The following is a 24,309-nucleotide window of genomic DNA, read 5'->3' on the forward strand; positions in this document are numbered from 1 at the left end:
TATATATATATATATATATATATATATTGCTCAGGACTTATTCCACCTGAAACACTTTACTTGGCCAACAGGATGGAGGATATGGATAATGAGGAAATGTGCAACACTTTGTGACCAATGTGGCGAAAATATCAAGTATTATCTAGAGGGCCTGTGACAGATACGCTGTCTCGGAGCACCGCAGATTCGCCGCACGCCTGGCTGCTTTTTCCAGGGGCACCAGTCATCGCACATTTACCGACCGCCTTCTCCGTGCAGAGCTGGAGAATCTAAGCCCAGTCTACCACTTTTTAGCACAGTAAATAAATAATAAATACGCCTCCTCCAGCTCCCTAGGAGTAGAAACAAACTTGGTGAATAAACTCTATGATGATGAGAAACAAGGGCAGGGTGCTAGGGAAAGAAATACAATCTTAGTTTACGGATAAGGAGTAATTCCTAAATCTTTCACTTACTCTTTTTTTTTTTTTTTTTTTTTAGTACCCTAGACACCGAGGCATTCAGAGTGAAACTTAGTGTAGACAAAGATAGTTTTTAAAGGATTACCTTGAGCAGAGTAAGACCTAAGGATTAAAATGACAGTATTTAGGGAAAGGGTGACCAATACAAAGGACTGAGAAAATTTGTTTTGCACGTATGTGTGTGGGGGCATGTAATAAAGTGTTTTTGTCAAATACATGATATCAAAATGACTCCCTCATCAGGTTGGCCTCTCTCCCCACCTTTCCAGACCACTGAGTGGATTTTAAGAACACACAAGATTTCAGCTGTCAGAGACTTCTCAGTTGTTCTCTATCTGAATCGGGTGTTTTGATCATTGCTCTGTCTCCTGGAACAATCAAATCACCTGCTCGAAAGCCATACCTACCTACAGTTTTCTAGCAGTAACCTCTAAGCCATTTCAGTCAAAATGTCTGTTTGTAATTGGCAGCTTTTCTCAAAACACCGAAGACCTGAAGTCCTTACACTGTGAAGAGTTGATGTTGCCGTGACAACCCGCCAGAAAGTTCAGCTTAGAGTATTTACTAAATACAAAGCAGTCACCTCCTGCTTTGGGTCAAGGTGGGTAGCAGGGTGGGTGATGGCTTCAGACTTTATAATCTCATTTCGTTCCCTGAATAAATGTCCTCTTATCCATTTGTTGGAACACTGAATGGAAAACATTTATGTTTCAGATTCTACAGTTATAAGTTCAAATTTAGATGCTTAAAAGTAGTAATAGAGGTGACATGCAAACAAAATGGCTATGTGGACACAGATTATTAATTTTGATAAGATAATGCAATAATTCAGCATAAAGCATAAATTACCTGTAATAACAAGTCTCAAATACTGGCCAAAAGATTTCTTTATAACGAACCTAAGAGCATAAATCAAATACATCTTAGAAAAAGAGATTCTTACATCTCTTTTTTGGGCTCCTTGATTATCATTCACATTGCCATGGCTGGCGGGAGGCTGATGGTGGATAATCACATAATTTCTTTTTTTAAATTTTTATGTATTTACATATTCATTTTAGAGAAGGAGGGGCAGAAGGGCAGGAAGAGAGAGAAAATCTCAAGCAGACTTCCTGCTAAGCACAGAGTCCAACGTGGGACTCATTCTCACGACCCCAAGATCATGACCTGAGCTCAAATCAAGAGTCGGTCACTTAACCCACCAAGCTACCCAGGTGCTCCAATCACATAATTTCTGATGAAATTCTGTAGCGCCTATTCATGCTCTCAAATTATCTCTTCTTCCCTTCATCCAGTGACCCCATTTAAACTTAAGAAACAAGATCAAGGTCACACACTAAGTCCCTATTTCTATCCTCTTCATTTAAAAACTCCCTGTCCCTTTCTACACTCATATTCTCATCTTCTTCTCCAGGCTTGGAAGAGATCTTTCCTCCAGTCTGAGGAAGACCAGTCTTTGCTCTCAATTCTGTTTCCTGCCCTTCTTTCAGAAAAGTGTCCTTCAATGCTGCTCTCTCTTTCTAGCATCTGGAATCTCTACTCTCTAGTTTTCATCTCTACTGTGAAAAAGACCTATGGCTCAAATTCTAACTCTACCACTGATTTACTGTGTGACTTGGGTCAACTATTTAACCTCTCTGTGACTCAGATTCCTCATCCAATAGAGAGACCCTGGTACATAAAATGTGTTCGAGTAAATGTTAACTTTCTATCATCATCATTATTTGAAAATTATATGCCCCTCCACCTCCCGCATTTACTTATTTTTCTCCTTACTTTTTACACTGTGTGGTGGTTTCTGCTTCTATTACATTCTCAAAGGTTCTTAAAACATCACAAATGACAAATTACCTTCATTCATCCTTACCCGTTGAAAGTCTGTATCCTCTCTCTAAATGCTCTATTCTGTTATCTTATCTAAGACACTTTCTGGTCATTCATTTGCTGTTTTCTTCAGAAGTTGAACCTTTAATCCAACGCAGTAAGTGTAGAAAGAAAGAATAGACTGGAGGTGGTAATATTTCTTGAATCCATCTCTAGAGTTGACACCTCAAGCCTTACAAGTGAAGCAATCTTCTAAATGTTTTATTTTTATCCAGCTTTTGCTTCCCCTGCCTTTAATCCAACTTATCCTGTCCCCAACTGCCACATGAACTTTTTATTACTGTGTCACTCTCCTGGTTAAAAGTCTCCACTGGCTTCCCACTACCAAACTCTTGAAGCATGGCCTTCACCGACTTCCATCCTGACCCCAACCTGGCTCTCCAATAAGAATGTCCACAATAGCCAAACTATGGAAAGAGCCTAGATGTCCACTGACAGATGAATGGATAAAGAAGATGCGGAATATTATGCAGCCATCAAAAAATGAAATCTTGCCATTTGCAATGACGTGGATGGAACTAGAGGTTTATTACGCTAAGTGAAATAAGTCAATCAGAGAAAGACAATTATCATGTGATCTCACTTATATGTGGAATTTAAGAAACAAGGCAGAGGATCATAGGTAAAGAGAGGAAAAAATGAAACAAGGTGAAACCAGAGAGGGAGACAAAGCATAAGAGACTCTTAATCATAAGAAACAAACTGAGGGTTCTTGGAGGGGAGGAAAGAGGGGGGATGGGATAACTGGGAGATGGACATTGGGGAGGGTACGTGTTGTAATGAGCACTGGGTATTATATAAAACTGATGAACCACAGACCTGTACCCCTGAAACCAATAATACATTATATGTTAATTAATTGAATTTAAATTAAAAAGGGGGAAAGAAAAAGAAGTCCTACTCTTACTAATCAAGGATCCTTATAACCAGCTACCCTTCCTTGATATATCTTGCATATTTCTGCTTCAGTGACATTTCTTTTGTGTTTTCTCACACAATTTCCCATTTCTTTCTACCTTTTTGAATTGGATCAATTCAAAGCTTAGCTTAAGTCCAACTTCTTCTCACTAAAGCACTCTCAACAACCATTTCATTTTTTCTCTTTGATTTCCTACACCACTCAATGCCTACACCAGGGAACACTTGCTACCGACTGTTCTACCTTGCGGGTTCTCCCCTTACACATGCAGATCATACCTACTTAAGTAGTTAAGTTCTATGGCAGTGGGGATTCTTCTAAGTTTTGTTTTCTTGACAGTACTTACCATTGCTCCTTGTATGTAGGAAAAGCTTGGCTCAGTTAAACATCTGAGTTTCTTTCAGGTACCAGATACTGAATTGGGGCACAAAATTCCTAATTCTGTTCTTGGTAATGATGGAAACAAAGATCTCAAAAGATCATTCTTAGAAGTACTAGGCCCTCCAGAAATAGACACAGCTGGAATTCCTTCTGTTAATAAGCTTGCCAGGTCAAGTTTCTTACTTGTTAATGTAATTTAAGATTGCCATCTTTATTAGGTAATGCCCAGACATTTCATCTGCTCCCAAATACCAGTGGCTTGAGTATTTAAAAATTACTGTTCATCTAGGATGATCAGTAGGGGAAGAAAGGGATAAAGAAAGGGGGGATAATCCGAAGGGGGAATGAAACATGAGAGACTATGAACTATGAGAAACAAACTGAGGGCCTCAGAGGGGAGGGGGTGGGGGAATGGGATAGACTGGTGATGGGTAGTAAGGAGGGCACATATTGCATGGTGCACTGGGTGTTATACGCAACTAATGAATCATCGAGCCTTACATCGGAAACCGGGGATGTACTGTATGGTGACTAACATAACAAAAAAATCATTAAAAAAAAAATTACTGTTCATGTATGCCTAAGTGGTTCACATTTTTCTGATTTCTATCTTTGTTTCTTATTTTCCACAATCTCCCCTCCCTTTGCCATAGCTCTCTTGTGGTCCTATCTGCTCTATCAATACTAGAACAGCTCATCAGTTCCCAGTAAGCAAACGGTGGCAGATCAAAACTATTAATAATTTCTCTGAGTATTAACTTACACTTTAAAGATGATTTTGGATTTTAATTATGTCATAAAATTAAACATTCCTTATTTCATATATTTACTCAAAAGATGACTTTATCATGCTCATGCAATATATTTTGATATTGGATAAAATTAAGAAGATCATTTTTACCATTTTAATAAAAACAGGGAAGTGTAATAATGAAAAATTAAATGCCATACCTGGGTCCACTCATTTGTCTGGGGATCATAAGCCTCCACTGTATTAAGATAAGTCTGTCCATCATACCCTCCAACAGCATATAACTTATCACCAAGTAAACAGACCCCCACTGCATCTCTGCTGATGCTCATGGATGCCACTGCAGTCCACATATCTGTTTTGGGATCATATCTGAAAAAAAATTTTAGAACTGGAGCTGACACTGTTCTCACAATATTTTTATGTAAAAATAGTTTATGGATGAAAGACTCACATGTCAGACCTGATACCATAGGACTCGTAGAAGAAAACATAGGGGGTAAGCTCCTTGACACTGGTCTTGGCAATGGTTTTTTGGATTTGACACCGAAAGGAAAAGGCAACGAAAGTAAAAATAAACAAATGGGACCACATCAAACTAAAAACCTTCTACATAGTGAAGGAAACCACCAACAAGATGAAAGGCAACCTGTGGAGTGGGGAAAAGAATGTTTCCAAATCATACATCTGATAAGGGGTTAATATCTAGAAGATATAAAGAATTTTACAACTCAATAACCAACCCCCCCCCCCAGATAAACCACTTAAAAAATGGGCAGAGGATCTCAACAGATTTTTTTCTAAAGAAGACATATAGATGGCTAATAGGTACACAAAAAGGTGCTTAACATCACTAATTACCAGGGAAATGTAAATCAAAACCACAATGCCTGTTACCAAAAAGATAATAACAAGTGCTGGTGAGGATATGGAGAAAAGGGAACCCTTGTGTACTGCTGGTGGGAATGTGAATTAGGGCAACTGCTATGGAAAACAGTATGGAGATTCCTGAAAAAATTAAAAATAGAACTACCATATGATCTACTAATTCTACTTCTAAATCTAAATCCACATAATTCTACTTCTGGGTATTTATCCAAAGAAAATGAAAACACTGATTTGAAAAGATGTATGTACCCCCATGTTCACTGCAGCACTATTTACAGTAGCCGAGACGTGGAACCAACTACGTGTTCCTCAATGGCTGAGTGGATAAAGAAACTACGGTACACACGCGCATGCACATACTAGGATATTACTCGGCCATAAAAAGGAATGAACTCTTGCCATTGCAACAACATGGATGGACCTTGAGGGCATTATGCTAAGTGAAACAAGCCAGAGAAAACAAGTACCTATGATCTCACTTATATGTGGATGCTAAAACAAAACAAAAAAACTAAGCTCATAGATTGGTGGTTGCCAGAGGTGGGGCATGGAAGGGGTGGGTGAAGCGGGGCAAGGGGGTCAAAAACTAGGGACAAATTTCTAATTATAAAATACATGAGTTATGGGGATGTAATGTATAGCATGGTAATATCATTAATAATACTGTACCGTATATTTGAAAGTCGCTAAGGGAGTAGATCTTAAAAGTTCTCATCACAAGAAAAAAAATTGTAACTATATATGGTGATGGATGTTAACTAGACTTATTGTGATCATTTCTCAATATATACAAATGTCAAATCATTATGTTATACACCTGAGACTAATATAATGTTATATGTCAATTACATCTCAATAAAGAATACCTACATATCCAAAAACACCTGGGAGAGGCAGTATAGCAAAGTGGTTAGAGAACGGGCTTTGGATTTGGACTGAAGAATCTTGAGCCATTATTTCTCCAATCACTAGCTCTATGGTATTGTAAAGGTACTTAAAATCTTTACATCTTGATTTCTTTATTGGTGAAAATACTGCTTCCCACATAGCACTGAGGATTAAATGAAAATGCATAGTAAGCATTTGATAAATGTCATCTTAAAGATGAGTTGGCTCATTTATTACAATTTTTTCCTATTGGCAAAGAATACATTCTTGTAGCAAAAATTCAAAGATTACAAAAATATATAAAAATGCAATAACTAGCCTCATTTCCTTCCAACTTTAATTACAGAGTCAAGTGGTAACCACTATCAGCAGTTTGGTTTGTATTTGATCTTCTAAATATTTCACTTTTTATTATTAGGGCTCGAGATGCCTATTTCAGAACATGTTTTTTATTCAGTCTTTTTCTTTCTATGTAAAACATTAACATTTTTTTCTCTCAAGAAAATAAAAATAGTTTAGTTCTTTAAGCCTACCCTTTATCTTATTACTTTAGATAAAGTACATTTGAACATATTTTAGAAAAATATCAATATTTTCCTGAAAACTTTTAACTCACAATGTTATAGATTCATTTAGTAAATCCACAGCACTTGAACTATTCCAAAGAGCTAAAGTAAATACTGAAAATTGCTTTAAGATTTTCAATTGCTGGGGCGCCTGGGTGGCACAGCGGTTAAGCGTCTGCCTTCGGCTCAGGGCGTGATCCTGGCGTTGTGGAATCGAGCCCCACATCAGGCTCTTCCGCTAGGAGCCTGCTTCTTCCTCTCCCACTCCCCCTGCTTGTGTTCCCTCTCTCACTGGCTGTCTCTATCTCTGTCAAATAAATAAATAAAATCTTTAAAAAAAAAAAAAGATTTTCAATTGCCTACTGAAAATCTGAGGAAGTCAATACGTGAAGTTCTGTGTAAGATGGCTTATGGATGCAATCATTAAAGCTGTCCACTTTTGAAGCTTCTTGTTCCTTTCATGAAATATATTCACTAGAACAGCCCCAAAAAGTTGTCTAAGAGCAGATACATCATGCTAAAATGTCCTATATTGCTTCTAATACCTCTTGCACAATGAACAATCTTTCACTGGGTGCAGTACTGCGGTGAGCCTGTAACTTATGGGGTAAAGTATACAAAGACTTCCATATCCTTTACTGGAGTATAACAAGCAGCAAGAGTAGTCTGGATTGCTTGCTCCCTAACACAGCTGAAATGCAGGTATAACTTTCCTGCGTTCTCAAAAGACAATAAACCAACCCTCCTTATTATTTCACAGAAAGCACTCATTGTCATCAAGCCTGCATTTCACTTTTTTGCTTTTTTCCAATCATGTATAATTAAATAACACACGCGCGCGCGCGCGCACACACACACACACACACACACACACACAACTTCCCATTGCTCTTTAAAATCCAGAATCCTTAAGACTCTATGTGATCTGCCCCCATCTCCACCCTAGTCTGCCTCCTTTTCTGCCACTGTCTCCCTCACACCCTGTTCCCCAGACACAGTGGCCGCATTTCAGTTTTCTGAAGGAACCATATCCCCTTCTGCTTTGGAGTGTTCATACACGGTCCCATTGACTCCACCTCCTAAATCCATTCGATTCTCTCCATTCCTTGAACTAGACTAAAGATAACAGATGGGAGCCTGAACTATTGTCCAAATCGTCGATTGATGTTAGGCTCTTTACCTGGCCCCATACTTGAGTTTCATGAGGCCAGTCTGAATGACTTGCGTAAACTTTAAGCCATATTAGTTTTTTATTTTATTATTTCATAGTATTTCATTCTATCAAACTGTGTTAGAAATGTTCCTCTCCTTTTCACTACTTATTTAGCCTCCAGCCCTAGTCCTTCTCTCTGAAATTCATCAAACTCCTCTCCTTTTCCTGTCAGGTACAGTATCCAGTATAAAATAGGGACACAATTAGTGTTTGTCATGTGACTCAGTTAATAAATTATATAATCAATTCCAAGGTAAATTTTAAGTAGGCAGTAATATGATGAGAGAAGAATCTGAGTAAGCTGTTAGGAGAAAGACCAGGAGATGGCCAGAGCAGACCACCCATTTTACAAAGCTGTGAAGGAAATGCCTTGCATGGGGTAGATGTTCAATAAGGACACATTCATTTGTCTGGAGTGTCAGACAAAGGTTTCCCTCTCAGGAAATTACCTCTCCACACAGTCTGAGAGTCTGGAAGTCAAGTTGGATGCAGGAGCATCGTGTCCTCCAATCGCATACAGCAATCCATTCCAGGTAGTTACTCCTACTCCCCCTCTCCTTTTTGACATTTGTGCACAGAGTGTCCATTTGTTAGTGTGAGGATCAAAACATTCTACTGATTTGAGGCAAGAACTTCCATCGCGACCACCAACTGCATAAAGTCTATAAGAACAAATGGGATAATAAATAAAAAAGAGTACCATCATTTATGATTAAGACACAGGGATGATTCTTATGGTATTTCATTGCATTTAAGGTGCCATAGATTATAAGACACACTGTCAACTTATGTGCCATCAAGAAAGAAGATAGGCTACCAATTATATGACATATGTCATATGTGCAGATATCACTCTATATGTACATAAAAAAGAACAAACTCATATGAAAGCAATGACAACTATTTCTGACAAGTCACCACTGATTATTAGACGCATCACAATTTTAGAGGCATAACATGTGTCTTAGAATAGATCAAATGTGGTACATAAATATACCATGACTTATTTCTTAAATAGCTAAGATAGGACCAGGTTATAAAGGAAAGAAACTAACCTTCTCTGCACCTACCACAGCTAGACATTTTACATGTATTAATTTCATCATCTCAATGATGCTATGAGAAACCATTTATATTCCTGTTTCATGGGTGAAGAAACAGGCTCTTGGAGATTAAGAGGCTTATACAGGGTCAGAAGCAGAACCGGGACGCAGTTAGAGTAATGAGCATTTGTACTGTGAGCAGTCATCTGGGATGTTCTCGTAGTAGTGAACTAGGAGAATGAAAGGATTGCTTGAAACAGTGGCATAGAAATTAATATTTATTACATATGAACAGTGATCCTTCATTAATTTAAATTACTGCAGAGAAAGATACTATAAGTTATCTAAAATGGATATGGTATATTAATGTCCTAAATGTTGCCTAGTAGATAAATTTTAATTCATTACCAATCAATATTCTGCATTAATTTAAAAGTCTTTTCCTCTGACCTTAAAATACAGATAAAATATTATATTTTTCTAATAGCTTTTTCAAAAGAGTAATAAATTCAGATCATTGCTTATATAAAAGTCCCCACATTTTGAAATTACAAATGCCTTAGTATCTATTTTTTTTTTTTTTTACCTCAGGAAATAATATTTGAACTATACCAAGTATCCTCCAATTAAAGCTCTAAGCATTTATATTTGGGTAAATATGTATATTTTAAAGACATCGTTCATTTTAATTCATCATGTAAAGTATACTATATGTCACTCAAACTGGTTCTTTAGTGAGAAGATGACCGTATCTTAGACAGCAACATATGGGTGTACCAATATCTTGTTCTAAGCTTTATATTAATAGTATGGAAATTGAAATTTATTAGAAACTTTGTTAAAAGTTTTTATCTGTCAAAAACTACTTTTTTGTGTTATTGTTCTTAATATTAAACTGTTCTCATTTTTAACTAATACTTGGTAGAATAATTGTTTGAATATGGATCACAGAAAATCAGAAGACATCAACAACTCTAAGAAAACATGCATAATTAAAAACATGTACACACATGCATGCCTGTGTGCTTGTGCCTGTGTGCGTGCACGCACACACACACACAGATTCAAGGCACCGTCCCCTCTTCAGAGTGAACTCATGGGTCTCAATGTGAAAAGTGGTGTAGTACAGGGATTAAGAGGTGAACTCTGGAGCCACACTCTGCATTTGAACCTTGGTTCTCACACTTACTAGCTCTGACAGTGGACAAGTTATTTAACCTCCACCTGCCTGAATTTCATCATCCAAAACATCTCTAACATCATAGGATTCTTGATGACCAAATTTAAAATACTTTGACCAGTGCCTTACACATGGTAAACATGGGGCAAGTGTTTAAGGGAAAAAATTCTGTCTCTATTTATATTCTTTTAGAAAATGGCATTTTTAGATCTTAAGTGTACAAACATTTATACTGAGCTAATGCTAAGGGCTAAAATGTACTGATACCACTTTCTAGAGAAACATTATCTCAAACAATGGTTTTCAAATTGTTTTCTAAGAATAGGATTCTGTGGAGTACTTGAGGAGGTCCCCAAAATGGTGCATTTGAAATTCAAGTTTTGTTTTGTTTTTAGAGACAGAGCGTGCACACATGTGTGCGCTCCCGTGCAAGTGGGGTGGGGGGAAGAGGGAGAGAGAGAATCTCAAACAGGCTCCAAGCTCAGTGCGAGTCTGACGCAGGGCCCCATCCCACGACCCTGAGATCACAACTCAAACGGAAATCAAGAGTCTGACACCCAACTGACTGATCCACCCAGGTGACCCTGAAATTCAAGTTTTCATAATTTTCAAAATGTCACCTGGCTCAATTAAATGCCATACAAGATTCAGAACTCATCTCTTTTCCCCATGACAGTATCTATCATAATAAAAAGAGAAATATTATGTCAAATTGTGAAATTGCATCAAATTGTATTATACTATACACTTTAAAATAAGACTTAGTCTTGCCTGACTTATAAAATTATGATCAAGAATGCAAGGGGTTGGTGGATATTGAGATTTAACTTAGGAAAAAAAAATTTCTACTACTCTCAAACCACATCAACAATTTAACTGAAAAGTTTCCTAAGAGTCCAATTCTCTAGTAATTAAAGTAACTGTTACCATTTTCAGCTACTGATCTGTGAATCAGGATTTTCTTTATACTGAACAGTAAAAACGAAACACAAAGATAATCTGGGTGTTCTTTAAAACAGACTTGTTCTTCTACATTGATTTTTATAATAAATACATGCTACAAACTTGAACTTAAAATAAATTCAAGGTAAGTTTATAATAAACTTGAGTTTCTATCTGCCTCAAGTATTGAGGTTTTTGTAAGGTTTCATTTGAAAGAGAGATTCTACTGCCAAAAATATTTGCCAGCCAGTGGCTTAAAAGTAGCCCGAGCAATTGGAATTCTAAATAAAGTTTCTTTCTCTCAAACATGGTAGAAAAAAAAATTTTAACACTGAAATTTTCAAGATACAGGATGTAACTCATAAAACATTCAAACAAGTTCTTCTCTAAAGAAACAACTATATTTTACATTAGGAAGCATTATAAAATAAATTAAAATAACAAAAACAGTAGTTAATCTAGGCTTTTCATTTTGTAGATTAAAAAACTGAGGCACAGAGAAATGATTTATTCTAAATCATAAAGGAGTAGTAGAGAAAAGATGCATAGTTATTTTTTTTCAATCAACTGAATACTTTTTAAAAAAAACAACATGATTTCTTTTTTTTTCAGATTCTGGGTATGTACCTAAAAATGGAAACCAACAAAATATTTTAAAATATTGCTACTTCATTTTAAAGCAAGCTTAGAGGGGCGCCTGGGTGGCTCAGTTGGTTAAGCGTCTGCCTTCGGCTCAGGTCATAATCCCAGGATCCTGGCATCGAGCCCCACATGGGGCTCCTTGCTCTGCAGGGAGTCTGCTTCTCCCTCTCCCTCTGCCTGCCACTCCCCTGCCTGTGCTCTCTCCCTTGCTCTCTCACTGTCAAATAAATAAATAAATAAATAAATAAATAAATCTTAAAGAAAAACAAAGCAAGTTTAGAAAAGTGCTGTTTGATAGACTAACACATCCTCTTCTTGGGGGTGATTAAAGCACCATTGCATCTAAGTGGTACCAGAACATTCTTTGATAAGGTTGTACACTTCAGGTGATGTTCTAGGTACCAAGCTAGGTGTAAGGAACAAAAAGTCAGACCAGGTCACTGAACACCAAGATCTGCTATAAGAGATGGACCAGTAAATAACAACAACAACAGAGTGGTTCCTGCTGTAATACAATCATACACAAATTCTGCACAGTGAAATGCTGAGGATGGAATGGACAGTTTGCACAGGGGGGATGAAGTGTTCCAGGGAAGACTTTTGAGTAAGTTTCAAGGATGCTGAATTTGCCAGGTACACAAGTGGGGAAACAACACTCTAAGACAGATGGAATGAGTTAAAAGAGAATGGGAGTATGAAACAAAATGTATTTTTCACAAATAGGTTAGTTTTTTAAAAAATATTTTATTTATTTGAAAGAGAGAGAGAGAGAGAACATGAGCAGGGGGAAGGGCAGAGGGAGAAGCAGACTCTGCATTGAGCAGGGAGCCCACCATGGGGCTCGATCTCAGGACCCTGGGATCACGACCTGAGCCAAAGGCAGATGCTTAACCAACTGAGTCACCCAGGCGCCCCTCAAATAGGATAGTTGTGCTGGAGTGTAATAGGAACAGGTAGAGGAGAGGGGAGTGGAGAGATGTGGACAGAGGCAGGACCATAAAGGAGGCTTAGTCACGTAAGCTACTGAAAGCTTTTAAGCAGGAAGGTGACATGGTCCTATTTGTATTTTAGGTAGAACATTAGTAAGTCTCTAAAATGAAGGACGAAAGGGAGAGAGTTAATATTAGGGGCAAAGGAACCAGTTTGGGAGATACCCCAACAGAACCGTTAAAATCACAAAGTAGATATATTGTACTTTCAAAATTAAATGTCTTAATAATTAGTAGATGAGAGATCTTCAGCTTCTGATATAATTCTTTGATTGTCCCAGTGTCAAATTCAATAAATTGTACCTTAGATGGGCTAAAGACTTACTTCTTGTAAGAGAGCAAGAGACGGTGAGAAAGTAAGATATTTCCATGCCTAGAAGTTAGAGCTGATGTAGTTTTAGAAATTAGATTTTAGAGAAGGCAGCTATTCTTTTGTGCTGTTAGAAATAAATATTTCTAGCCAGAAACAAAGGCTAGGAAATATGCCAGTGAACAAGAATTAGATCAATGAACTAATTCCAGAAATTTTAACTGAAGGGTCAAAACTGAGAAGATACTGTTAGTTTTCTCTCTTTTTTCTCATTTACTAGATTCTTTGGTGACTGACTCTGCTACCAAAGAATGAGGAAAGATATGTAGTGACAAATTTTGAAGTTCTTTCTTTAGCTAAACAAATGAAGGGAAGGCTGTGGAGATCAGATACATTTTAAAAAGTGAGTTTCTTTTTTTTTTTTTTTAAAGATTTTATTTATTTATTCGACAGAGATAGAGACAGCCAGCGAGAGAGGGAACACAAGCAGGGGGAGTGGGAGAGGAAGAAGCAGGCTCATCGTGGAGGAGCCTGACGTGGGGCTCGATCCCAGAACACCCGGATCACTCCCTGAGCCGAAGGCAGACACTTAACCGCTGTGCCACCCAGGCACCCCTAAAAAGCGAGTTTCTATTTCTCTATCTTATCACTTGCAACAGTGCTAAAAACATAAAACGTAGGACATAACTAATAGGTCCTGAAGAACCAAGACCTTAGGTCATAAAGTATAAAAGTTTTACTAATATTTCCTCATTTTTCTTTTACCAATCGATCAATACAATTCTACATATAATTTTAAGTCTCTTTTAACTTTGATTCTTTCCCCTTTCTGGAAATGATGATAAAGCATTTTAAGGGAGTAAAGGTAGGCAACAAACAACTTTTACTTAATAACCACATAGGGCTTCCTTTTATGGAAGAAAGGCCTTTGATATGTGTTTAGTCTCTGAGTTACCAAGAGTTATTGGTGATGGTTCTGTCCAAATCTGTTAACTCCAGTTAGACTAGACAAGAGCCAAGGGAGCACCTTTCTAAATCCATTTCAGTTTCCAGCAGTTTACCAAGATAGGAAAAAAGTAAAAGTAAAGATAAGTCAGTAGAAGAAATGGAAGGAATTATTTAGAAAACACTGAGAGGGCCTATACCACATTTAAAACACTATATGCTTTAAAGCTATATAAACCACCAACTTTTTACTATATTGAATATTTATATAAAACTTCTTCACTCAAAATAACTTGAAATTTATAATATCTGCACATTAGAATGACAACCTAACATGGTGAGTTATTTATATTTAGAACTACAATAAAAAAGAGACTATTTTAAAGTCTGCATCACTCTGAAAGTTTTTCTCTTTTGGGATTTTGTGTATTTTTTTAATGCATATTTTTAAGTTAGGCGATATACCTCAATAAATTTGGTTTATTGTGTTTTAAATGGAATTTTAAATATTTCCTTACTTTCCACTTAGTACTGCCACACCAACTGTACTCCTGGGGGTGGACATAGTAGCGACAAAATTCCACTGGCGAGCCTGCGGGTCCCATCTTTCCACTGTATTCAGATAGCTCCAGCCATCATGTCCTCCGACTGCATACATGGGGCCTTCCAATACAGCCACACCTACAAGGAGACAGGAAAGGAGCAATGACTTCAGATTTGCTTCTAAGTCTTAAAGATCACATTTTAATTGAAATAAAAATATACAGTTTACCACCCATGTTTTCATCTATGAGCTTTATGGTTCCAGGTCTTATGTTCAAGTCTTTAACCCGTTTTGAGTTTATTTTTGTGTTTGCTGTAAGGTAACAGTCCACTTTCATTCTTTTGCATGTGACTATCCAGTTTTCCCAGCACCATTTATTGAAGACTGTCCTTTCCCCATTGTATACTCTTGGCTCCTTTGTTGTAAATTAGTTGACCACATATGCATGGTTTTATTTCTGGACTCTATTCTGTTCCATTGATCTGGGTGTCTGCTTTTTTTTTTTTTTTAAGATTTTATTTATTTATTTGACAGATATAGAGACAGCCAGCGAGAGAGGGAACACAAGCAGGGGGAGTGGGAGAGGAAGAAGCAGGCTCATAGCGGAGGAGCCTGATGTGGGGCTCGATCCCATAACGCCGGGATCACGCCCTGAGCCGAAGGCAGACGCTTAACCGCTGTGCCACCCAGGCGCCCCTGGGTGTCTGCTTTTAAGCCAAATACCATAATGTCTTAGTTATTATAGCTTCATAGAATAGTTTGAAATCAGGGAGTGTGATGCCTCCAGCTTTGTTGTTCTTTCTCAAGTTTGCTTTGTTATTCTTTTTTGTTTTCTTTTGATTTTTTTGTGGCTTCATACAAATTTTAGGATTATTTGTTCTATTTCTTTGAAAAATGTCCCTGACATTTTGATAGGGATTGCACTGAATTGGCAGATTGCTTTGGGTAATACAGTGAAGCTCACACATGCAAATTTAATTAAGGAAACATTTACGGTAAAGATACCTGGTTTCCTTCTAGCTCTTCTTGGTTGGTAGGTGGGTGGGTGAGGAGGGAAAGCAGTACTACAGCTCTGTTCTAGTAAGTTTCAGAGTTCCAACAGTCAGAAGTTATTTAAAACTATACAAGATGCACACATTGCCATATTTAAAAGATTTTTCAATAATTCAGATTTAAGATATATCTGAAAAATCATTTTTATTCCTTTCCCCCTATTAATTCAAATTCATGAGATTTTACTGTAGTTAGACTTGATACCACAATCTATTGGTATGATTCATTACCAGGGAACCAAGCCAGATTCATTTGTTCCCTTACTCAACAAACATCTATTTAGTTTTTATTAAGAGCCAAGCACTTAATAGAAGATAACAGATAAGGGCCCTGCCATCATGGACCTAATATTTTAGTCAGGAAACAGGCAAATATATTTCAGGTATTAGCAAGTGCTAATAAGAAAAATGGAACTGAGTAGAAGGGTAGGGAGGGTCAGGGGAGACCTCTTGGAAAAAGTGACATTTGAACAAAAATGTGAATGAAGTTAAGAAACCAGACATAGAGATATCTGAGAGAAGAGAAAGTGAAGGGAACAGTATGTACAAACTACACACAGACACGCACATATATAGTCCCAAATATATAATAAATACATCCAATTAAGTGTGTATGTGCATGTAATTAATGAAAGAGCTGGAAGAAAAATTGATAGGTCCATCTAGTTCAACTCCTTAAACAATATCTTTGAAAATAAATTTTAGCAGTAGAATCACTTCTTCAAAATGAAATCTTTATTTAATTCTCACATGTAAGAGATAAAAGGAGTGTTTCCTATGTAAGAGTTTCTTTTATAAGTTCAAATTTGTAACATTGATTTATTATAAGGTAAATAAGTAAGAACAAGAATGACAGAAAGATTTGGGGAAAAAAAACTTCAAGAAGACATTTGAATCATATGATCATTCTCCTTGAACTTGCTTCAATAAAGCATTTTATATGGTACCTAGAATTACTGACAATATTCTACGCACAATCTAATCTGCATAAAACATAGCTGGATTATGGGCATTCTCATTCTATGTACATAAGAATTTACCTTAAGTTAAAGTTAAATTTCTTTTCTCCATCATGAGGGAAAGTATGCAGGTGAATTACGCTGTTGATCCTAGATTTTATGGTCAACCCCAGTTTTAAGTCATATTCATGCTGATTTTAAGATACATTCCCAATAAGTTGATTTTATGGACTCAGGATTATTACTTTAGTTTTGTTAAATTTCATATAGTTAATTTTAAGCTCCCCTCTCAGTTCCTTACCCATAACCCTCTGGTTTTACTTCCTTACCAAACTTGAAACTTAAGATCACCTTGAACTGAAACCTAATTGCAAATAGTAGCATCACTCGCTGCTTTGATTTTTTTGCTATACCCACTGTCAGACCAATTTTCATCCCTAGATAATTTTCATTACTGGCTATTGGCTTTTTTTTTGGCAGCCTCTACTCTGGTGCTCAGCATTAATAAATTCAATGTAGTACGAAGGCATGCTATCTAAACTGAACTATGACTTCATTGCTACTCATCCATCTTTTAATTCATCTTTTATGGTGAACTATCAAATTCTTTATTGCAACTAATTTAAACTTTTTCCAAATTGTGATACATTGACAATATGGTCACAAATTCTTCCTATCACTGAATGCACACCTATTTTCATGTGACTGTTTAGCTCCTCCCACCAAGAAGAGTAGTGTCCATCAAAAGATGAATGGATAAGAAAGATGTGGTATCTTTCACACACACACACACACACACACACACACACACACACACATTACATTATGAAAATGATGAGATCATGCATTTGAGATAACATGAATGGACTTAGCGGGTATTATGCTAAGTGAAATAAGGCAGACTAAGAAAGACAAATGCCATATGATTCCATTCATAAATGGCACCTAAAAAATGAATAAACAAAGAACAGAATCAGAACTATAAATACAGAGGACAAACTCATGGTTGCCAGATGGGAGGGTATGGGACGTTGGGCAAAATGGATGAAGGGGAGAGGAAGATACAGGCTTCCAGTTATGGAATGAGTAGGTCATGGGAAGAAAAGGCAGAGCATAAGGAATACAGTCAATAATATTGAAATAAGAATGTATAATGGGACAGATGGTAGCTATACTTGTGGTGAACACAGCATAATGTGTAAACTTGCCAAATCGCTGAGCTGTACACCTGAAACCAATGTAACATTGTGTATCAACTAGACTCAAATAAATATAAATATGAATATAAACAGAAATACATATATACATACAGAAGAACAGTCTTTTTCTCTACTCTTTGAATCTGGGCTTGCCCATGTGACATGTTTTGGCCAGTGCAACATTAGCAAACATGAGGCAGGCAGAAGCTTGAAAAGTCTTTGGGCACTGTGGCTTGCCTTCTCTTGCTGCTTTTTGAAACCCCGTGACTGCCACCATGTGAAGAAGCCTGACTAGCGTTCTGAATGATTAGAGGCATGTGGCCCGGTTGTCTCTGTTGCCCAGGCCAACAACCTGCCTACCACTTACACATGTGAATAAGGCTATCCACCATCACCTAGCTGACCTGCCAGCCCACCGGAGATCCATGAGAAAACCCAGCAGAAATCATCCAAGGCAGCCTGGACCAGAAGAATGGCTCAGCTGACCCACAGATCCATGAGCTAAATATATGGTTGTTTTAACCTCTGACTTTTGGAGTATCTGTTATGCAGCAAAAGCTAGGGTGATACAGATCATGTCAAGCCCCATCTAATTTTATTTCAAAAAAGATAGGTCATGTGATACAAGACCCCAAATTATCTTCTGTCATCTCAGAGTGAGCCATCAGTTCCTTCAGAGTAAAGACAGTGTCCCCTTCATCTTTGTATACCTACTGAGCAAAGAGTATGGCACACAGTTCATGCCATCAATGTCAGTTCAGTGAAGTATTGAATAAAAGAATGAAAATTCTCTAACATTATAGTCTCTGTGCCACCTCAAGATTTCTCTGGGTTTTTACTCATTTCTGCTTAAAAACTAGGGGCTATAGATGAAAAACGATAATGCTAAAGATTTTTAAATAAGCATTCCAATCAGGTTAGGTTAACACTGATTGTCAACACAGAACACATATTTTAAAAGGTGGCCATCATGCTATAATAAAATCCTTAAATACCCACATTTCTACTTGAGCTGGTTGCTGTTACATTTATGTATATGCTTGTTTTTCCTGATTCTGCTTCTCAGTTAAGGAGCATGAGAAGGAATGCTTGGTGACTGATTGTTGCTGACTCAGCAGCTGCCATGATGGTCTTTTTCTGCCTGGTACAGAATGTAAAAATGGTGTGGAAGCCTAATGTATGATATCATGAATGAACCTGCATAGTTATACTCACCAAGACCATGCCTGTGGGTGGACATAGGAGGCATCACACTCCAGGTTTTTGTTTTGGGATTGTAGCATTCTACAGTGTTCAAAGTCTTCAGTCCATCTCTTCCTCCAACCACATACAGTTTGTCATCTAACACTGCAACACCAAACTGTAGCCTCCTCCCATTCATATTTGCTACAGGAGTCCACATATTTGTACGAAGATCATACTTTTCAATGCTTGTTGCTCCTTAAGAGTATATATAGAAGTTATGTAAATAAAAATTTTACCATGTTTGCATATTTTATGAATTTATACATATAAAAGTATAACTTTATTAGCATTGACAATAATACTTTTATTATATTTCAGTGAGCTCCTGCATGGTCAGGCCCCTGCTTATATCTCTGACCTCATCTACTATTCTCTAGGACATACACAAGGTTCTGTATTAAAAGGTCAAGTGAGAAAGGATTATTTGTAACAGCTAGAAGTGGGAGGAAAAGCAGGGTAGGTTAGCGTCATGGAAGCCAAAGGAAAAAAATTGTAGCAGGTAGTTTTGAAGGAAGATGGTGGCAGAATAGGAGAACTCTAGGCTCGCCTCATCCCACAATTACAACTAGATAACTATCAAATCCTAAACATCCCAGGAATGAATGTGAAGACTGACAGAACAAACTCCACAACTAAAGGTAGGGAAGAGGTCATACTGAAGATGGTAGGAAGTGTGGAGACATAGCTTGGGAGAGAAACAGATCATGGCTAATGCAGTGAGGAGGGAGCCATGGTCTTGGAGAAGGGTAGGAGACAAACTAGCACACAGGGGAGTGCATGGAGAAAACGAATCCTCTTAGCAATTGGCTTGGCAAGTAAGAGGGCCTGTATTTCATTAATTCTTGCAACCCGTGGGGCTTAAAGCCTGGAGTTTTAAAAGTCAGCATGCTTGGCTCTGGGAGAGCTTGGAGGACATTGGGGCTGCTCCGAAAAAAGAGGCAGGGGAAACAGACTATGAACATAAAGCACGGAAACAATGATCTGAAGAGCACCTGGGGCACACAGTGGGGAGGTTAGCTGCTCATATTGGAGCATGTCCCAGGGAGGCAGCATTCATGGAGACCCCTCAGGGAACAAAGGAACTGGCAGGTGCCATCTCCCCTCTCCTGCTCCTCAGCATAAGCACAAGGCCAGCTGCAGGAACCAGTGCAGCGCCAACACTCACCACTACCTTGCTTACACCAAGCCTTATTCCTTCAACTCCAGTGGAACTGCCCTTCCCAGTCACACTTGCCTTAGTCCCAGCACAGCAGACCCCTTGCCCAGAAGACCAGCCCAAACCCCTGCCAACACCATGTCTGTCAACTGAGGAGTTTTGTGAGGCCTCAGTTCCAATGGCAGTGGTGACAGGTCTCATTTCACAAGCATACCAGAGCACACCTAGTTAAAATGCACCACCTTCAGGTCAGGGACCAAACACTGCCCACGACAAGCAAGGAGAGCCTCTGAGGACAACTGGTCTGAAGGATAAAGTGGCCAGGCCACAATAGCAGAGTACAAAGAGCACACACTGGAGACACTCCAGAAAGTACCAGTCCCTAGGGAACAGGGGACACTACACTGCAGGGCAATATAAGACCTCTTCTTCATAAAGCCATGATCTTCAAGAACAGGAGATATAGCTAACTTTCCTAACATGGAGAAAGAGGGAGACGTAGATAAAACATAGAACTTAGACAAAATGAGAAGACAGAGGAATCTGACCCAAAAGAAAGAACAAGATAAGGCCACAGCTGGAGATCTAAGCAAAACAGATATAAGTAATGTGCCTGATGGAGAATTTATAGCAATTATCATAAGGATATTCACTGGACTTGAGAAAGAAGTGGAGGACATCAGTGAGACTGAGGATAAACTTAGGGAACTCAATGACTCCATCAAACATAATTAACATTTGTATTATAGGAGTCCCAGAAGAAGAGACAGAAAGGTGGCAGGGAATTTATTGGAAGAAATAATAGCTGAAAACCGCCCTAATCTGGAGAAGGAAACAGATATCCGGATTCAGGAAACACAGAGACTAACAAAATCAACAAAAGCAGATACATACTAAAACATATTGTAATTAAAATGGCAAAATATAGTCCAGGCCAATATCCCTGATGAACACAGATGCAAAAATTCTCAACAAAACACTAGCAAATTGAATACAGCAATACATTAAAAAAATCATTCACCATGATCCAGTGGGATCTATTCCTGGGTTGTAAAGGTGGTTCAATATTCATAAATCAACCAACATGATACATTGCATCACTAAGAGAAAGTGTAAGAACTACACGATCATTTCTTTTCTTTCTTTCTTTCTTTCTTTCTTTCTTTCTTTCTTTCTTTTCTTTTTTTTTTTAGAGAGAGAGAGAGCTGGTGCGTGAGTGAGTAGGGGGTGGGGAAGAGAGAGGGAGAGTGAGAATCTCAAGCAGGCTCCATGTCCAGGGTGAAGCATGATGTAGGCCTCAATCTCACAACCCTGAACCAAAATCAAGTGTCAGACACTTAACTGACTGAGCCATACAGGTGCCCCATGATCATTTCAATAGACGTATAAAAAGCATTTGACAAAGTACAGCATTCATTCATGACAAAGACCCTCAACAAAGTAGGTTTAGAGGGAACATATCTCAACACAATAAAGGCCATAGCTAACATTATGCTCAATGGGGAAAAACTGAGAGCCTTTGCCCTAAGGTCAGAAATAAGACGAGGATGTCTAGTCTCACCAATTTTATTCAACATAAAAGTGGAAGTCCTAGCCACAGCAATCAGACAACAGAAAGAAATAAAAGGCATCCAAATTGGCAAAGAAGAAGCAAAAGTTCACTATTTGCAGATGACATGATACTATATATAGAAAACCCGAAAGACTGCACCAAAAAACTGTTAGAAGTGATAAATGTATTCAGTAACAGGATATAAAATCAATCTACAGAAATCTATTGCATTTCTACACACCAATAATGGAGAAAGAGAAATTAAGAAAACAATCCTATTTACAATTACACCAAAATTATTAAGATACCTAGGAATAATTCTAACCAAAGAGGTGAAAGACCCGTACTTTGAAAACTATAAAACACTGATGAAAGAAACTGAAGATGACACAAAGAAATGGAAAGACATTCCATGCTTACGGATTAGAAGACCAAATATTACAAAACGTCCACAAAGCAAGCTACACATTTATTTATCTATCTGTCTGTCTGTCTGTCTGTTTTTTTTTTAAGTAGGCTTCACACCCAGCATGGAGCCCAACACAGGGCTTGAACTCATGACCCTGAGATCAAGACATGAGCTTACAGCAAGAGTCGGACACTTAACTGACTGAGGCAGTGAGGTGCCCCTACCTATTTAGCTATTTTTAAGTAAGCTCTATGCCCAGTGTAGGGCTTGAACTTACAACCCCAAGATCAAGAGTCACATGCTCTACTGTCTGAGCCAGCCAGGCACCTCAATCTATTCATTTAATAGCCAGGCACCGGCAATCTATACATTTAATGCAATGCAATTCCTCTCAAAATACCAACAGCATTTTTCACACAACTAGAACAAACAATCCCAAAATTTGTATGGAACCACAGAAGACCCCAAATAGCCAAAGCAACCCTGAAAAAGCAAAGCAAAGCTGGAGGCATCACAATTCCAGACTTCAAGTTATATTACAAAGCTGTAGTGATCAAAACAGTATGGTACTGGTACAAAAAAATACACATAGATCAGTAAAACAAAATAGAAAATCCAGAAATAACCCCACAATTACATGGTCAATTAATCTTTGACAAAGCAGGCAAGAATACCCAATGGGAAATAGGCAGTCTCTTCAACAAATGGTGATGGGAAAACTGGACAGCAACATGCAAAAAAATGAAACTGGACCACTTTCTTACACCATATGGAAAAATAAATTCAAAGTGGTTGAAAAACCTAAATGTGAGACCTGAAACCATAAAAATCCTAGAAGAGAGCACAGGTGGTAATTTCTCTGACATTGGCCATAGCAACGTTTTTCTAGATAGGTTCCCTAAGGCAAGGGAAACAAAAGCAAAAATAAACTGTTAGGACTACATTAAAATAAAAAGCTTCTGCACAGCAAAGGAAACAATTAACAAAACTAAAAGGCAACCTACGGAGTGGGAGAAGATATTTGTAAATGACATATCTGATAAAGGGTGACTATCCAAAATATATAAAGAACTTACATAACTCAACACCCCAAAACCAAATAATCCAATTAAAAAATGGACAGAAAACATGAACAGACATTTTTCCAAAAAAGGCAGCCAGATGGCCAACAGACACATGAAAAGATGCTCATCATCACTGACCATCAGGGAAATGCAAGTCAAAACAACGAGATACCATCTCACACCTGTCAGAATGACTAAAATCAACAACAGAAGAAACAACAGGTGTTGGTGAGGATATGGAGAAAGGAGAACCCTCTTGCACTCTTGGTGGGAATGCAAACTGGTGCAGCCATTCTGGAAAACAGTATGAAGGTTCTTCAAAAGGTTAAAAATAGAACTACCTTAAGATCCAACAATTGCAGTATTGGGTATTTACCCAAAGAATACAAAAGCACTAATTCAGGGGCACCTGGGTGGCTCAGTTAGTTAAGCCACTGATTCTTGATCTCAGCTCAGGTCTTGATCTCTAGGTCATGACTTCAATCTCCATGTTGGGCTCCATGCTGGTGTGGAGTCTACTTTAAAAAAAAAGCACTAAGTCAAAGGGATACATGCACACCTATGTTTACAGCAGCATTATTTATGATAGCCAAGATATAGAAGCAACCTGAATGTACCTGGATTGATGAATGGATAAAGAAGCTATGATATATATATATATATAATGAAATATTACTCAGCTGTAAAAAAGAATGAAATCTTGCCATTGCAATAACAAGGATAGTGCTAGAGTGAAATAAGTCAGTCAGAGAAAGACAAATACCATATGATTTCATTCATACGTGGAATTTAATAAAAACAAAACAAATGAACATAATGAGGGAAAAGAAAAGAGAGTAAAACCAAGAAACAGACTCTTAACTATAGATAACAAAACTGATGGTTACCAGAGGGGAGGTAGGTGAGGGATGGGTGAAATAAGTGATGGGGATTAAGGAGTGCACTTGTCATAATGAGCACCAGGTGATTAAAATAAAAACTTAACTCAGGTCATGATCCTGGGGTCCCGGGATTCAGCCCTGTAGGGGTCCTGGGATCAGCACGCATCTGGGGGAAGGGGGGATCTCTGGTTTTGCTTTATTTTATTTTATTTTATTTTATTTTATTTTATTTTATTTTATTTTATT

The 24,309-nt window shown here is 37.9% G+C and overlaps 1 protein-coding gene across 1 annotated transcript in view; it reads right to left on the bottom strand.

Moving 5' to 3' along the window:
- The window catches only part of KLHL5 (kelch like family member 5), a gene marked incomplete in the record, with an annotated part of 62,286 nt that overhangs the window by 3,583 nt on the left and 34,394 nt on the right, over positions 1-24,309 (bottom strand). The window contains 4 exon segments of the mRNA XM_040625227.1: positions 4,598-4,768; positions 8,401-8,613; positions 14,521-14,683; positions 18,972-19,196. Coding sequence (XP_040481161.1) covers positions 4,598-4,768; positions 8,401-8,613; positions 14,521-14,683; positions 18,972-19,196 — 772 coding nt within the window.

This window comes from Ursus maritimus, unplaced genomic scaffold (genome assembly GCF_017311325.1).
Source record: "Ursus maritimus isolate PB19 unplaced genomic scaffold, ASM1731132v1 scaffold_8, whole genome shotgun sequence".
Lineage (NCBI taxonomy): Eukaryota > Metazoa > Chordata > Mammalia > Carnivora > Ursidae > Ursus > Ursus maritimus.